The sequence below is a fragment of the Prionailurus bengalensis genome, chromosome B4 (genome assembly GCF_016509475.1).
Source record: "Prionailurus bengalensis isolate Pbe53 chromosome B4, Fcat_Pben_1.1_paternal_pri, whole genome shotgun sequence".
NCBI classification, from domain to species: Eukaryota; Metazoa; Chordata; class Mammalia; order Carnivora; family Felidae; genus Prionailurus; species Prionailurus bengalensis.
Window position 1 is genome coordinate 38,048,214 of NC_057358.1, and position 16,544 is coordinate 38,064,757.

The 16,544-nt window shown below is 48.5% G+C and overlaps 1 protein-coding gene across 11 annotated transcripts in view; it reads left to right on the forward strand.

The window, feature by feature from the left end:
* The window catches only part of TEAD4 (TEA domain transcription factor 4), a 64,685-nt gene that overhangs the window by 17,857 nt on the left and 30,284 nt on the right, over positions 1–16,544 (forward strand). For 7 of the 11 annotated variants that reach the window (XM_043561995.1, XM_043561993.1, XM_043562000.1 and 4 more), the window contains exon 2: positions 9,698–9,952. In XM_043561995.1, coding sequence (XP_043417930.1) covers positions 9,946–9,952 — 7 coding nt within the window. In that variant the 5' untranslated portion in view covers positions 9,698–9,945. Of the gene's footprint in view, positions 1–4,918; positions 5,048–9,697; positions 9,953–16,544 lie in introns of all 11 variants that reach the window. The other 4 variants (XM_043561997.1, XM_043561996.1, XM_043561999.1 and 1 more) reach the window with 1 other exon arrangement.

Sequence of the window (16,544 nt, forward strand, 5' to 3'; positions counted from 1 at the left end):
CAAGAAAGCATGGGGCTGAGGCTTGGTTCTAGTCCCGGTTTTAATGAGCCATGGGGCCTTTTGGCAAGTTGTTTTACCTCGTAGGGCCTTAGTCCCTGAATCTGTAAGATGGAAGGCAACTTTCTCTTTTGGGGTTTTTCTCACACACACAAACCTTGGGATGCCTGCATCTCCCACCTGGGACCTTTGCCAGAGGCTGTGGGGGCTGTGGGGCCCGTATGCCTCCAGCTCCCCTTACCTGGTCAGTCCTGGAGCTGGTACCTGTCCCTGTTACGCTTTACAACTAACTTAAATCCCGCATGGTGTAGAATCAGCATCCTGTTGTTCACAGAACTGTTGGCAAAGAGGTTCAAGCAGCATTGCAGTGGGCAAGAGGCAGTTTGCTGAGAGGAAGGGACTGAGCCTTGCCACTTGGAGCTTTGGGGTTTGGGCATAGCACTGCACCTGGGGGGCCCCAGCATCATCATCTGAAATGAGCAGTACTAGCCTCCTCAAAGGGGTGTTGGGAGGATTGGAGGAGATATTATAGTCAAGTGCTTAGCCCCGTGCCAAGCACAGAATGGGTATGTAAAAATGGTACCTTCTAGTCTTAATATGAAAATAATTCTCTCTTCGGTGAGCAGAATGTCAGTCCCTCAGTGTCCCGGTGCTTCCTTGACTGCTCGCCCTCTCTGCCACGAGTGTTGGGCCACCTGAACCTGTCCTGCAGTTTATCTGCTCAGTGCATGGGGGCCGTGCACTAGGGGAGGAGGCAGCATTGTGTGTTGGGGAAGTGGGCCTCCCCGCTATGGCCTAGCCCTGCCTGGAGGCTGGGTTCTCTCTTCTTCCATCTCTCAGCCTCTGCAGTTACAACTAAGCAGCCAGTCTTCTAGGCACCTTGGGGGCTGTAAATTTGCCCTGCTCCTCAGACATCGCTGACTGGTAAAGAAGACATCAACTAGAATCAGGACAGAGACCTCTGAGGAGGCCCAGTGAGTAGTTCGGACCTGAACTACTTTGTGGGTGGGGCCCGGGGCCAAGGCAGGCCCTGGCTTGAGCTGTGTGCCTTGTACCTGATTCCTCCGAAGCCACTCACCCTCTGTAGCACTCAGCCTCCCTCCCCCATCTAAGTTCCCTGAGGGCCCGAACCCATTTCTCCAGAGTTGAGTCCCCAAAATAGGTACGCAGGTGGTTTTTAAAAAATGTATTTTTCTTTTTAAAAAATTCACCTTTGTTGAGGTATAAGTGACGTAAAATTGTAAGATATGTTAAGTGTGCATTGTGGTGACCTGACATTCATACACATTGTGAAAGGATCCCCCTCATCTGCTTAATTATCACATCTGTCACCTCATGTCTTTCTTTTTGGTGAGAACATTTAAGCTGTATTCTCAGCAATTTTCAATGATACGATACAGTGTTATAGGCAGTATTCACCCCATTCTACACTAGATCCTCAGACCTTATTCAGCTTGTAGTTGAACCACCTCCCCCCACTTCTACCCTCAGCAGATGGTTGTTAATGGACTGGTGTCAGGAAGGAGGCCCACCCTAAGCAGGAAGTCATTGTGAGTAAACTTGGGGTTCAGGGGTTGCTGAGGAGACCAAGGGGGCTAGAGGGGAGAGAGGGGATGAGTCTGGCATCTGCTGTTCCTGATTTCCCTTCCTGTTCTTACTAAGAAATGAGGTCAGGGCAGTGAAGACTTAGAGATCTACTGCAACCCCCCAAATCAGGGAGCTTGCACAGAGCTCTGCATCTTGTACTTGTGGTTCAGTGTGTGTAGCACTGTTTGGCACTCGTACGGTTGGGCCCAGTCTCCAGAGTCTAGTCCAGTGGGAATAGCCAACGTAATGATGGGAGGGCTCATTCTTGTCTCTGCTCTGAAATGTATTGATACAAAGGATCCACACTGCATCCAACGTAGATGTTCTATAACCACAACTATGGTGGATTGAACAAAGCACCTGAGGTTCAGAGACATAACTCCACTGGCCTCGGTTACCAAGCCTTGCAGATAAGCCCACCAGCCTGAAGAAGGTCTCATGCTCTCAGATTGAGGCAGAAGCTGCTAACTACTTTAGCAGCTCCCTCTGCTTACTCTAACTTTATACTTCTGAGACTCATATAGTGGGAGATGGGATGGTTCTCCTGGAAAGAAATCCCATTTTCTCTTTCCTCTCAGCTTATTTTTTTTTTTTTTTTTTTTATTTTTATTTTGGGGACAGAGAGAGACAGAGCATGAACGGGGGAGGGGCAGAGAGAGAGGGAGACACAGAATCGGAAACAGGCTCCAGGCTCCGAGCCATCAGCCCAGAGCCTGACGCGGGGCTCGAACTCACGGACCACGAGATCGTGACCTGGCTGAAGTCGGACGCTTAACCGACTGCGCCACCCAGGCGCCCCTCCTCTCAGCTTATTTAAAGAGTCATTGGGATAAAGGTGGCCATTCTTTCCAGAGGCCCCAGGAGAGCATCAGAGTAAGAGCTGAGGCAGGTGTGCTGGATGTCAGGGCCCACGGGTCATGAGGACCCTGATGGAGCTGGAGCCGTTAGCCTGGATCCCAGAGCTCTTGGAATCTGAGTTGGGAGACAAGGGGCAGAGAGAACCGTTTCTACCCTCATAATTGGGCAGGGAACTCAGGGCCCCTCTGAATTGTTTCTCCTTTACTCTGGATGATACCAGGCAAGTGTCATAAACTTTGAGTTTCAGTCTCCATTACTTCCGATTTGGGGTCGGGAGCACAGGGAGGAGGTTATAACATGCATTGACCCTCAACAAGTTAGAGATACTATGATAAAAGGAAATGAGTGGGAGATTTGTTCTTGACTGAGGAAAGGGAATCAGTGGGATAACTGGTACTACCTAAAATAGGGTGACATCTATCTAAATTCCCAACACTGAGCCAGGAGAGTTGGGGGAGGTGCTAATGTATAAGAAATAATTATGTGCTCAGGTAGCTCACAGACCAGTGGGGAAGTAGGTGAACACAGATCAGGCTCTGTCCTGTGTTGAGTTGCATCTTGGGGGTTCTGCAGGCTAGGGGAGAAGGGTAGAGCTTAGTGGTCCCTGATGGCCATGGAAGGGTACTGAAGGGGTGGTCTTTTGAGCAGGAGATGGAGATTTTGATTGAGGATATGGCCCTGGAGCAGGTAGGGGACAGGACCAAAGGGGATGAGGTCTGGTTCTTCAACTTTCTCAGGGCAAGCCATTTGCCCTCCCTGAGGCTTCGTTTCTCCATTTATAACCTGGGGATCCTGATCCCCTTCTTCTCCTGAAAGTGTTTTTGGGGAGTTTATTCTTCTCATTATTAAAAAGATCTTAATAAAAGCCTGTGAGTTATAATTCTCCTGAAAATTCCTGTGTAACTGGCATCTGTGGTCCCTAGGGTGGAGCTGAGTGTTGTTTGGGCCTGGAGCTGGCATTGGGTGGGCCATCTGGTGGGCTTTTGGGTGGGGCTGGGGGCAGAACCAGAGGCCTCCAGGCCGGGCCCTGGAAGCTAAGCCAAGGATTATTTTTATTCCTCTGTTCATGGCACATGGCCCAGGCATAACTGTGCCATCTGTCCTCCCCTCCTGCTCTCGTCCTGGCAGGCCCATGGGGTCATTGTGGAGGGTTTGGGGAAGGAGGGGGAGTGGGGCTCCTTCTCTGGACTGGTGTTGGCTTACCCTCCATTCTACTAGCTGCAGGGCCTAGGCTGTGTGGGAAGTTTGCCTGGTGAGGGAAGGCAGCTGCCAGGCCTGGGGCCGTGGGCGGTGAGGCTGGGAGAGGCCAGCCAGTGAGAGCTATGGCCTGGGGGCAGCAGGGCCACACAGGGCTGGGAGCAACTCCATTTCAGTCACAAATCCCGGGGCTTGGGGCCTTGGGTGACCCCCTGCCTTGCTTCCCCTGGGATGGATCCAATCTTGGGAACACAAAGCGCAGGTCCTCAGAAACCTCACTTGTGGGGCAGTATCTGACAGGACTCTCTGGTTTTCCCCAGGTCTGGTGGTCCACTGGGCTGCCCTGGGCCCAACTAATATAGGGGCTGAACGTGCTTACTTCACCTGGCTGGTCTAGCTCAGCTGTGGTGAAAGAGGGCCCAGAGACCCTGGTCTCTACTCCTCAGAAAGATTTACATAGTATCAGGGAGATTGGGCCTCCCTCCCTTCCTTCTCTCCTTTCTGGACTTCATAGCACCCTCCATCTGGCTTGGGGTAACCATTTGGGTTTAGTGCCAGGTCCCAGAAGAGAATCCAGGCTGAAGTTAGGACATACAAGACTTTAAGTATTAATATTATTTATTTATTAACATTAATCAATACTAGCTGAAGGTATATGTATCTGTTAGGTCCATTTAGGACTTTAGACCTTCCACGTAAGGCATTATTTGTAGCTTAGATAATGATGGTGACAATTAATATAGCTCTTACTGAGCACTGACTCTACGTCATGCCCCATGCTAGTTAGCATCAGATCTTGTTGACCAGCATATGGGATATCTCTCCGTGGCAGGTCAGTTCTCCAGCCTTCTCTGAGCAAAGCCACAGGTGAAAGTCTGCATGGTAGGAGCAGTCCCAGAAGAAGTGGAGGACCTGGGCAGTGAATGTGAGCCACAGGCACTGTAGGACAGAAAGGACCTTAGATCCCAATCTAAGAAATGGACGAATTTGACAATGGTCTCACGGTTGCTTATAACACTGGAACTAGAACCAGTCTCTTGATGCCCAGACATCACACTTTCATTTTACAAACCTCCAAAATAAATCCCAAAGGGATTAACCTACAACTGAAGCTCTCCCCCTGGTGTGCCAAAGTCCGGACATTTACTGATATTTTTTTGGTTTCCTGACACTAAACACAGAACAGTTCATTTTCCCCACAGGGAAATCATTACTTCACAAAAAACACTTAGCAAATCTCTACTCATTTATTCATTGTTTTGTTCTCCGCATTGTGCAGTGTGCTGAGGACTTAGAGAAAGACAACCATCCCCACCCTCGTGGAGTCTGACGTATGGTGGAGGCCGATCATTCATGGGAGATGGAGGGGTCAGATATGTAAAGCACGGGGACCTGTTGGAGCTCAGAGGTGGGTGCCTAATCCAGACTTGAGGTCTGGGTCATCCTCCCAGAGGAAATGACATTTTCGCTGGACCTTAAAGATGCGGAGGAGTTAGGTGAGGGAGGGATGGGGAGGAAGGCTGCAGGCAGCCCTTCCAGGTATAAAGAGCTTATTATGTTAATTGAGTGTGGGGGTTAGGGCCGGGTGCAAAGAAGAGAGTATAGAGGACCGTGTAGGTGCATGGAAGGTATGGCAGGAGAGCAGGAATCAGTTGATGAAGGGCCTTATAAAATCCTATTGTGGAACATATCATTTTATGTAAGATTATGGGAAAGCCATTGAAAGATTTTAAGTAGAGGAATCACATGATCAGATTTGTATTGTAGAAAAATCACTGTGGCCGCAGTGACGGATTATGGAGTCTACATGGGGTTGGCACAGTCATCCAGGTGAGCACTAGCGGAAGCTTGGATTAGGGCTTGAGATAGAAAGAGATGTGGCTTCAAGAAGACTTTTAGGAGATAGGATGTGGTTGTTAATTATTTATGGAGATAAGAGGGAAAAGTCAATACATTCTTAGATTTCTGGCCTCTGGGTGGATGGCGGTGTCATTTCTTGAGAGACACAGAGGAGGAGGAGGAGGAGGACCAGGACTCACTGGCAAGCTGAAAATTTGGTTTTGGACATGCTGAGTTTGAGGAGCTTCAGAGAAGGCTGATTAGGACTGCCTGGTAAGCAGTTACCATATATGCCCAAACTCAGGAAGGACGTACAGATTTGGGAATCAAAAATATACAGTGGGAATGTAAGCTGTGGGTGGGGATCCCCCAGGGGGGTATGTATGGGGTTTTAAAAGGAGAGGTCAGGTTAGAACCCTGAGGAAAACATGTAGGGAATGGGTCTGGCAAAATATGAGACCAAAGAGAAGAAAGGAAGGGTGAAGACAGTGAGTTAAGACAACTTGAGAATGGTCTTTGTTCTTCCATGTATTTTGAGATCAGCTTGTTAAGTTTTGTGGAAGACCTTGTGGAATTTTTTTTTTTTTAATGTTTTATTTGCTTTTGAGAGAGAGAGAGAGGCAGAGTACAAGCGGGGAGGGGTAAAGAGAGAGGGAGACACAGAATCCGAAGCAAGCCTCTGGTTCTGAGCTGTCAGTACAGAGCCCGACACGGGGCTTGAACCCACGAGCTGTGAGATCATGACCTGAGCTGAAGTCGGATGCTCAACCGACTGAGCCACCCAGGTGCCCTGAGACCTTGTGGAATTTTTAATCATAATTTCATTGAAATTATTTTTTTGGTAAAGATTCAACATCTTTATATTTTCCCATCCAGGAGCACAATTTTCCTCTCCATTTATTTAGGCATTTTATGTCTTTCAAAACCATTATGATTTCCTTTGTCTCACCTATTGTTAGATTTATCAGTAGGTAAATTACTACTTTGGTTTCTAAATGGAATATTTATTTATTTTTCTTAAAAAAATTTTAAAATTATTTTTGAGAGAGAGAGAGAGACAGAGTACAAGCTGGGGAGGGGCAGAGAGCGAGACATACACAGAATCCAAAGCAGGCTCTGGGCTCTGAGCTGTCAGCACAGAGCCCCATGTGGGGCTTGAACTCACGAACTGTGAGATCATGACCTGAGCCAAAGTCAGACGCTTAACCGACTGAGCCACCCAGGCTCCCCTCTAGACGGAATATTTTTAGAAATTAGTAAGATATGCCATCTTACTTCTGGTATCAAAGAATGTAATTGTAATTTGTGAAATCCCTTCAGTCTTCTATTGTAATTCCTTATAATAATGACAGTTTACTTCCTTTTTTCCAATCTTGAGATCTGTCTTGTCCTACTGTGTTGGCTAGGACTCTAGTACAGTGTGAGTATAAATGTTGAAAGTGATATCTTATTTCTGAATTTAAGGTAATGCTTCTAGTGTTTAATCAGTAAGTGTTGTGCACGTTAAAGTTCTGGTCACCAGTTCCAATGTGCGTGTGTGTGAGTGGGGTTGGGGGGTGAGGACGTTCCTACACTAATCAACAAGTCTCTAGCACCAGTTGGGTGTCCTACAATTCAATTCTGACACTGTCTACCTGGAGGTAGCATCATATCCCACAGGTTAATGGCTTATCTCATAAGACTGCCCCCCCAACCCCAGATACCAGTGGCAAGCCCAGGTTATCACTAGTTATACATTGGAAGTTCTAGTAACCCCTCCTTGAGTTCAACTGATTTGCTAGCGTGGCTCATAGAATTCAGAGAAACACTTTACTTACTAGATTACTGGTTTATTACAAAAAATATGTAACTCAGGAAGAGTCAAGTGAAACAGATACATAGGGCAAGGTCGGGGGGAAGGCATAGAACTTCCATAACCTCTACAGTATGTGCCATTCTCCCCAAATCTCCATGTGTTCACCAACTCAAACTCTCGGAAGCCCCTCCTTTTTTGGTTTTATGGAGGCTTCATTACATAGGCACAATTGATTAAATTATTGGCCATTGGCAATTAATACAACCTCTAGTCCCTTTCCCTTCCCTGTACTTTGCAAAAGGGGTGGTGGTGTGGGACTGAAGGTTCCAACCCTCTAATTACATGGTTAGTTCTCCTGACCACCAGCCTTCATTCTTAGATAGATGCATTCCAAAAGTCACCACATTCACATAATAAGACACCTTTATCATTCTCATCTCTTTGGAAATTCCAGGGGTTTTAGAAGCTCTGTGCTAGAAACTGGGACAAAGACCAGATACACATTTCTTATTATAATCACAACATCACAGTAGGGTTTTGGAAGGTGCCATTTGTCACATTTAAGGAAGTTTCCTTGTTTATAGAGTTTGCTAATAAGTATTTTTTATTGTGACTGGGTCTGGAATTTTAGCAAATGCATCTTCAGAATGTATGGTTCAGAAACATGGTTTTTCTTGCATGTACATATATACACGTGTGTGTATTGCATGACCAAATGTAGCCACCGTCATTGTTATTGTTTTTATATAGTTAATATTGTTTAGATTCATTTTTATTTTACCATAACTTTGCTCACCTCTTCCATGTGTGTCATGCCTTCTTTTCCTAGAAGCTCCCTTTAAAAAAATACCTCCTTTACTGTTTTTTTCTTTTTTAAGTGAGGGTCTGTTAGTAGTAAATTCTCTCCATCTTTGTCTAAAAATGCTTTTTTTTTTTTTAAATGTTTACTCTCGAATGATATTTTGGTTGGGCTTTTAATTCTGGGTTAACAGTTATTTTTCTGTCAACAGTTTAGAGACATTAACTTGGGTCCTCCTGTGCTACTGTTGAGAAGTCCACTATCTGTATATACAATTAACATCATAGTCCTTCCTTTGTAGGTGATTTGTCTTTTTTCACTCTGGATGCTTTTAAGATCTATTCTTTGTTTTTGGTATTCTGCAGTGTCCTTACAGTATGTGTTCATTTTATTTTAATTTATCCTGGTTAGGATTCAGTATGGTTCCTTAATTGGAGGATTCATGTATTTCATTATTTCTGAAAAATTTCCTTGCCATTATCTTTTCAAATGTTGTTCTACCTCACTTTCTGTATTCTCTCTTTCTGGAATGCTAATTGGAGGTATGTTGAAGTGCCTTATTTTGTTCTCCTTTGCTCTTTATCATCATTACAAAAATACATTTCCCAGTAATATCTTAAGATATTTTTTCCAGGTTCTTCTTTCTCCGGCTGTATCTAATGTGCTGTTAATCTCAGTTAAACCATTGAGTTTTTTTAATATATATTTTTTAACATTTATTTATTTTTGAGAGACAGACTGAGACAGACATGAGTGGGGAAGGGGCGGGGGGCGGTGCACAGAATCCAAAGCAGGATCCAGGCTCTGAGCTGTCAGCACAGAGCCTGACGCGGGGCTTGAACTTACGAACTGTGAGACCATGACCTGAGCCGTAGCAGGACAATTAATCGACTGAGCCATCCTGGTGCCCCAAACGATTGAGTTTTAACTTCAGTGACTAAAATATTTATTTGGTTCTTTTTCCAGTCTGCTTTGTGTTTTTTGATTGTGTCTAATTCTTTCTCATGTTTCCAATTCCTTATTTAAGTCGATAATTATTTGAAATACCATTATATAATAGTTTTTATCTGATAGTCCAGTTATCTCTAGTTCTTGGGGCTCTAATTCTATTGAATTTTGATCATGGTAGATTGTTTCCTCTTTCTTCTATGTTGTAATTTTAGATTTTGAGAACCTCTTTAGCAAGATTTTATCTTTGGGAATTTTCTGCAGTGTGGGTTAAGACTGTCTTTTTAACCTAGGGTTTAGGCAGACAGACAGTCTTGTCATATTTTGTCAGTATTCTGTCTTTTTGCTGAAGATTGAGATTTAGTTCTGAGTTCCAACCTCCCTGTATCTGTCAGGTCATCCCAGGTGCCTGGGATGTTTGTGCTCGCTTAACAGGGTGGGAAGGTTAGGTCTACAGAGGGGACATGACCTGCCCCAGATTCCAGGTCTCTCGATGCTCCCAGATCTTTCAGTTCATTCCTTATCCCCTGGGTCCCTGGCCTTATTCCCTCTGAGCTCCTGTGCTGTGGGTGGCCAAGCAAGGAAGGGCAACTGATCCTGGGGCTTGGCACTCCCCTGGGTGCCCCATCCCACGGACATGTGTTCTTCCACCAAAGCGGAGATTTCTGCCTAAACAGGTCCAACGGGCGCTCCTCCAAGCGGAGCCTTGGAGGGCAAGGCCGGCACCATTACCTCCAACGAGTGGAGCCCTCCTAACTCCCCTGAGGGGAGCAACGTCTCTGGGGGCAGCCAGGCATTGGACAAGCCCATCGACAATGATGCGGAGGGTGTATGGAGTCCGGACATCGAGCAGAGCTTCCAGGAAGCCTTGGCCATCTACCCGCCTTGCGGCCGCCGCAAAATCATCCTCTCGGATGAGGGCAAGATGTACGGTAAGGAGCCTGTTGGGGTGGGGTGGTGGGCCCCTGCCCTCGTGATCCAGCTCTGGAAATAGGGCCCGGCAAGGGGCCAGGCACAGCAACCTTGGGGTTCTTCAAGTAATGCACGGGGGAATGACCGCTAGGGCATTTATCAGGTGGACGCTGCTTCCACTGACCTGGGTTCCCAAAGTGTGGGAGGGTGTGTGAGAAGAAGCCTTAGAGTGGGAGGGAAGCTGTGGTAGAAGGCTTGGGAAAGGAGAAGAATAACCCCCTCCCGCCAGAGCAGGCTGGGAAAATCCCCATAAGCTGTTCCCCAGGCAAATGCTTCATGAGCTCCCAGCTCCCTACCTTGACTGTGAAGGGAGGTTAGGAAGGTGGTTACTGGACTCACTCATTCCCTCATTCATGCACTCAGTCGTGAGGCTTCTGTGTGTCAAGCCTAAGTGGGGAAGATCTGGACCCTGCTCACAATATGGTGGGGGTAGGTGAGGTGAGCACACACATGTCTGTGCAACACGACAGATGTGGAGTGTTCCAGGAGAGAGTCAAGCAGAGTGCTGTAGACCTTTCCCTCAGGAAAGGTCCCATTGAGCTCAGAGTGATCTGGAAAGGCTTGATCTTTGTGAGTGGCTGAGGATTCAGAACATTCAGAGATACTTTACGTCCAGTAGCCCTGTGGGAAGGACCAAGCAGTCTGCCTGGGGCAGACTTTTGGATGGAAGAGAGGTTATGTGGAAAAGTAAAACAAAACCAAAAACTGAATAGCTGTTGGAAGGCCCAGGTCAGGCTTTCATTCCCAGTGGAAAGTCTCCCAGGACCCCCAGCTTGAAACACTGGTCTTGGGCAGGCGGTGGGAGGATTTCTGTAACTGGTTGGCACCCTTGACAACAGAGGGCCCTGCCCTGGCTCCCAACAAAATGGTTCCAGGCCAGGTACCCACCCCCAGAAGTTTACATTCAGGTTCTCTCTCCCCCATCCAACGCTGGTGCCCCTCCCTCCAACACAGTAAAGGGCGCTCTGTGAGGGGTTCGTGGGAGCTAGCTGTATTCACCTCAGAGGGCTGCTGTGAAAAATGACCACAAATTGGTGGTTTAACACAGCAGAAATGTATTCTCTCACAGTTAAGGGGTCCAGAGGTCTGAAGTCAAGGTGTCTGTAGGGTTGGTTCCTCTTGGAGGCTCTGAGGCAGGATCTGTTCCAGCCTCTCTCTTAGCTCCTGGGTTGCTCACAATCCATGGCCTTCCTTAGCTTGTAGCTGCATCACTCCAGTCCGTGACTCTGTTGTCCCACGACTGTCTTCCCTGTGTGTCCTGACCTCTTGTAAGGATACTAGTCACACCTAATCCAGTGTACATCTTAGTACATCTGTAAAGATCCTGTTTCCAAATAAGGTCACATTCTGAGGTTCTGGGTGAACAAGAATTCTGGGGGGACACTATTCAACTGAGCTCAACTGGACTGAACATGGGTCCTGTGTGTTACTGCCTTGGGGAGTATAGGGCTCTCACAGCACCTGGTACTCACTCTTTACCTGCAGCTTTACCTACAAGGCCAGAGTGATTCCTCTCTTTCTTTAACTTGTTGGGAAAGCAAGGTGGGCAAGGTGGACCCTGGATCTTGTCCTCGGGCACCAGTTACAAGTTTTAACTGCTCATCTCTCCTCACCAGCCCCACCGCTGTGGCTTTGCTGGATCCCTACAGAGTCCGTCTTACTTCTCTGTAGGTGTCCATGCCCTGCATCATCCTCCCCACACCCCGTACCACCCCTGCTCTAACCACTTTCTGCTCTAGTAGTTGCTTCTTATTTTTGGCCCCTTGGGAAGCCTCATGGAGAAGACGGTGGATGTGTATGGAACACCTGTTGGGTGCTAGATGTGGGATCAAGCACTTTACATAGTTTCTTCCCATAGAGCTGGAGAGGAATGGAGAACTGATGTTCTAGACTCTTTCTACTACTTTAGTGGAGAATGGGATGGGTATTGATCAAGAGCTGAGGTGTGAAGGTATGAAGGGGTTGGGGGGAAGGGGAGGGCAAACTGTTTAGCTTGAGAGTTGTCAGGGTCTCTTGTGGGGAAGCCGTGATGTGTGCCCGGGACAAGCACAAGTTTTCTGGCAAACACAAGCGGCTAAGAGGCATTCAGGAAAGGGCAAGAGCTGAGGGTACCTGTGGAGATGGCAGAATGTGGAAGAATCAGCAGACATTTATTTGGGGGCCACTGTGGACCAGACTTTGAATGCTGAGATGTTTCTTTGTGTGTGTGTGTGTGTGTGCATGTATGGTAAAATATATATAACATAAAGTATATTCTTTTAACCATTTGTAAGTGTACAGTTCAGTGGCAGAAAGTGGATTCACATTGTGGTGCGGCCACCAGCCCCATCCATCCCCAGAACTTCATCTTCCTAACTGAAGCTTCGTACCCACTAAACACTACGTCCCATCCCTTCCTCCCCCCAACCCTTGACAACCACCATTCTGCTCTCTGTCTCTATGGATGTTACTGCTCTGGGCACCTCTGAGAAGTGGAATCATATGGTGTTGTTTGTTTGCCCTTTTGTGACTGCCTTAGTTCAGTCAGCGTAATGTCCTCAAGGCTCCTCCACGTTGCAGCCTATGTCAGAACTTCCTTTTCAAGGCCAGATAACGTTCCACTGTATGGATAGACCACAGTTCGTTTATCTGTTCACTTGGTGGTGGATGTCTGGGGAGGGATGCTTAGTTTTATTTAGTGGTTGTGGGTAGATATTTCTCTCCCCATTTCACATGTAAAGGAATTGGGTTAAGAAACTTTGTTATCAGTCAGCAGATGATTGTAACTGAGCCAGTTTGGGAAGTGCAAGCCTGAGATTGTGTGACTGAGCCAGTTTGGGAAGTGCAAGCCTGCGGGCCTCTGGCAGGCCTTGGGTTGGAATTGTTTGGCTGGAGGGGAGCTGTTAAGTGGTGGGGAAACAGGCTGAAAATGGTGTTTGGCAAACTGCCCTGGCCATGTTGGTGTCCCTTTTGTGGTTTTCCTCCTGTGCAGAGAGACCAGGAGGGGGATCACACAGGGGAGGACCTGGGAGGGAGAGAGGGGAGGGGTGCAGGGTCCCGGAGCCTCTTAGTTGTGCCAAGGAAGATAGAGGCTCTCAGTGGTCTCTGATACCCTTTATCGCTTCAATCTTTTCAAGGAGAGGAGGGAGGAATTATAATCTCTGGTTGCAGATGCAGAGATAGATAGAACCTCAGAGAGGCCAAGAGTTTCTCCCAGAGTCTCTCAGGTAGTAAGTGCGAGAGCCACGGGTAGAACCAGTTCGCCTACCCCCAAGCGTAGTGCTCCCCCATCACCCTGAACGGCCTTTGTGTGCTCTGTGAAGCCTGCCCCGCCTGCTCCTCTCCTCCCTGCACCACCTCCCCCTTCTACTTGGCCCGGGCTCCAGGTGGGTCAGGCCCTGGGCAGGGGCACTATGAGTCTGATGACTCACTCAGCCCCCACAGCACCTGTCCTCCCTGACTACAGATCCTGCTGGGGTCCAGATGCTGGCTTATCCACATCTCCTCTTACCAGGCATGGGGGCTGAGCCAGGGCAGGACCTCGCAGGGAGTCGATGAAGGGGCCCTCACTCAGCAGGGGCTGCCGTCCAGCTGGGAGGTATATATAGCTCTGAGCTCAGCCCCGTGTGTGTGTGTGTGTGTGTGTGTGTGTGTGTGTGTGTGTGATGGGACCCGGGAGGTGGAGGAAGAGGGACAGGCTGCCAAGCTGATTCAGACGTCACCTTACTCTGGCTGCTCTCCTGCATCTTCTCATCTTCCCTTGGGGACCCTCTCTTGCCATCCCCCAGTGCCTGAGCTCCTGAGAGCCCCACTGCATACACACCCCGCTTCCCACATTCAGAGGCCATCAGTTGTTTTCCAGATGGGCCAGCCCAGTGGGGCACAGGGTGGGAGCTGAGGATCATCAGAGTGATTCCAGGGTGCCCAGAGGAGGAATCTAGAGCTGGAGGCTCTGAGGACAGGAATTAGGCCTGCTCCCAGCTCTGGCCCCAGTGCAGCCGAGCAGGACACTGAAGAGGGCCAGGCAGACATGTGGATAGCATGCAGAGCTGCAGCACAGATTAGCGCCTGTGACTTCTGAGCTGAGCCTCCCACATTTGCAGACAGGCTCCCGGGGCCGCTAGCCATCTTCGCTCACGACTGCCTTCATTTGTGCCCCGTCACTGTGTGACCCTCGCCCTGGCATCCCCATGCTGGTCACTCTGACCTCCTTTGGCCAGCCTGGCCTCTGGCCCCGTGGGCAGGTGGTGGGGAGGTGAGCGTGGGGCAACTTGTCATCCCCATCTGCCCGCACACTCTGTCTTTCCCCCCTCGCAGCTCTGCCTTGGTCCCCGCTGTCTTGCCGTCTCTGCCTTGCCTGCAAGAGGGCTGGCTTGCCAGCTGTGTCTTCTCTGTGTGTCCATTCCTTCCTGCCCACCATGCTCTTGAATCTCCGAGCTCTCCTGGCCTCTCTTCCCTCTTTCTGCTTCTCCTCTCCTTGCTTTCTCCATTGTCTCACTGGGTGCCCTGTGGCCCAGGCTTCTTGTTCTTGTTACTACCTGGGCAGCTCCTCTTGAACAAGCTCCCACTGCCCTGAGCCAGGCCTGGGCTGAGGGCTGCAGCCTCTGTTGTCCACAACTGTATGGGACAGTGGAGGGTCAGGAGAAACATCTTTAGAAAGTAATCTCATGGCACTTATGTTGTGTATAGTGTTACTCAGGGGGCTAGGCTATCTTAGAAGTTTTCTGGAAGGAAGTGTAGCGTGAGCAGGGTAGAGGAGGGAGGTGCTCAGGGAAGGGGGAAGACAGTGAGCACCCACCCAGAGGAGGGACTCTGTGTGGTGGTTTTAATGGGTGTTGTAGGCAGGTGCTACGATGACCACTGTCAGAGGTGAAGAGACCCTGTTTTGGATAATTCACACAGCTAAGGAGAGGCAGAGTAGGGACTAGGCCCAGGTCAAGGCTCTGGTCACTGAGGTGATGGGACAGCGGTCAGTGCCCTCATCCGAGCTTCTGCCCCCTGCCACCACCATTTCCTTGGATCCTCCACTGCCCTTTGCTCTGTTGCTCTGTGGTTTCTGGCTCCTTCCATGTGTTCCCCCCCCCCCCCCCCACCTCTGGTTTACAATGCTAACTTCATGCTTTTGGAGGCCTGATGACATGACCCTCAGTTCAAACTTGCACTGGTGTGGCCTTGGACTGGTGGTCTAACCTTTCTCAGCCTCAGTTCTTCATTTTGTACAACCGAGGAGTGATGACAGTAAAGCCACCTTTTTGTTTGGTTTTGGTTACATTCATTTATTTTATTGTGGGAAGATATACATCACATAAAATTTACCATTGTGACCATTTTAAGGTACAGTTCAGTGGCATTAAATTCGTTCACATTGTTGCTGCCATCCCTGTCATCTGTCTCTAGAACCTTCTCATCCATCCCAAACTGAAACTATAGCCATTAAACACTAACTCCCCAACCCCCTCCCCCAGCCGTAGGTAACCTCTGTTCTGTTTTCTGTCCATATGAATTTGCCTATTCTTGGTACCTCATGAAAGTAGAATCAATCATACAATATTTGTCCTGTTGTGACTGGCATATTCTGCTTAGCACAGTGTCTTTAGGGTTCACCCTTGTTGTAGCCTGTGTCATAGCTCTATTATTTTTTTTATAGCTGAATGATACTCCGTTGCACAGATACACCACATTTTATATATCCATTTACCTCTTGATGGACAGTAAGTTGTTTCCACCTTTCAGCTGTTGTGAGTAGTGCTGCTCTGAACATGGGTGTGCAGGTATCTGAGTCCCTACTTGCAATTCTTGTGGGTATAGACCTAGAGATGGAATTGCTGGATTGAATGGTAATTGGAGGTCACTTGTTGAGGAAGCGCCAAACTGTCTTCCAGTGGCTGCACCATTTTATGTCGTTCCAGTGGTACACAGGGGCTCCAATTTCTTCACGTCTTTGCCAACACTTGTTACTTTCCGTTTGTTTGTTTTTTTAATGGTCATCCTTGTGGGTGTGAAATGGCATCTTGTTCTAATTTACATTTCCCTAATGATTAGTGATGTTGAGCATCTTTTCGTGTGCTCATTGGAAGAAGACATCACCTTTTAGTGTTACCGCAGGGATGGGAGCCCATGGAGGTGCCCAGAGAGCAGCAGTGGGGTGTAGAGCTGAATGGTACATGTTCTCTGTCCTCAAGGAGCTTGGATGTTAGTGAGGGAGGAAGACAGGCGCTCCAGTGACTTTAGAGAAAGGCACAGACCCCTGTGCACCCGGACTTGGAGGTGGGAGTGGGCACACCCACTTGGGTGAGGATCAGGGAAGGCTTCTTGGGGCGGCAGCCTTGAAGGCCGAGTAGGATTTCACCAGAAGCCTCAGAGCCCTCCAGGGACAACGGTGGTAATAGCTCCGATGTCAGGCCTAATCACTGCCTTCTCAGGCTTCCAGGCTTCGGGCAGAAGTTTCTTCTCCACAAATAGCCTCCTCCTCCAGCTGCAGGTGTTTATAGCTTCAGCCGATCCCTGGACAGAGAGGCCCCCAGGCCATCGGGATTAGGGCTGGTTGTGGAGGAAGGTTGGCCTCCCCCCCCC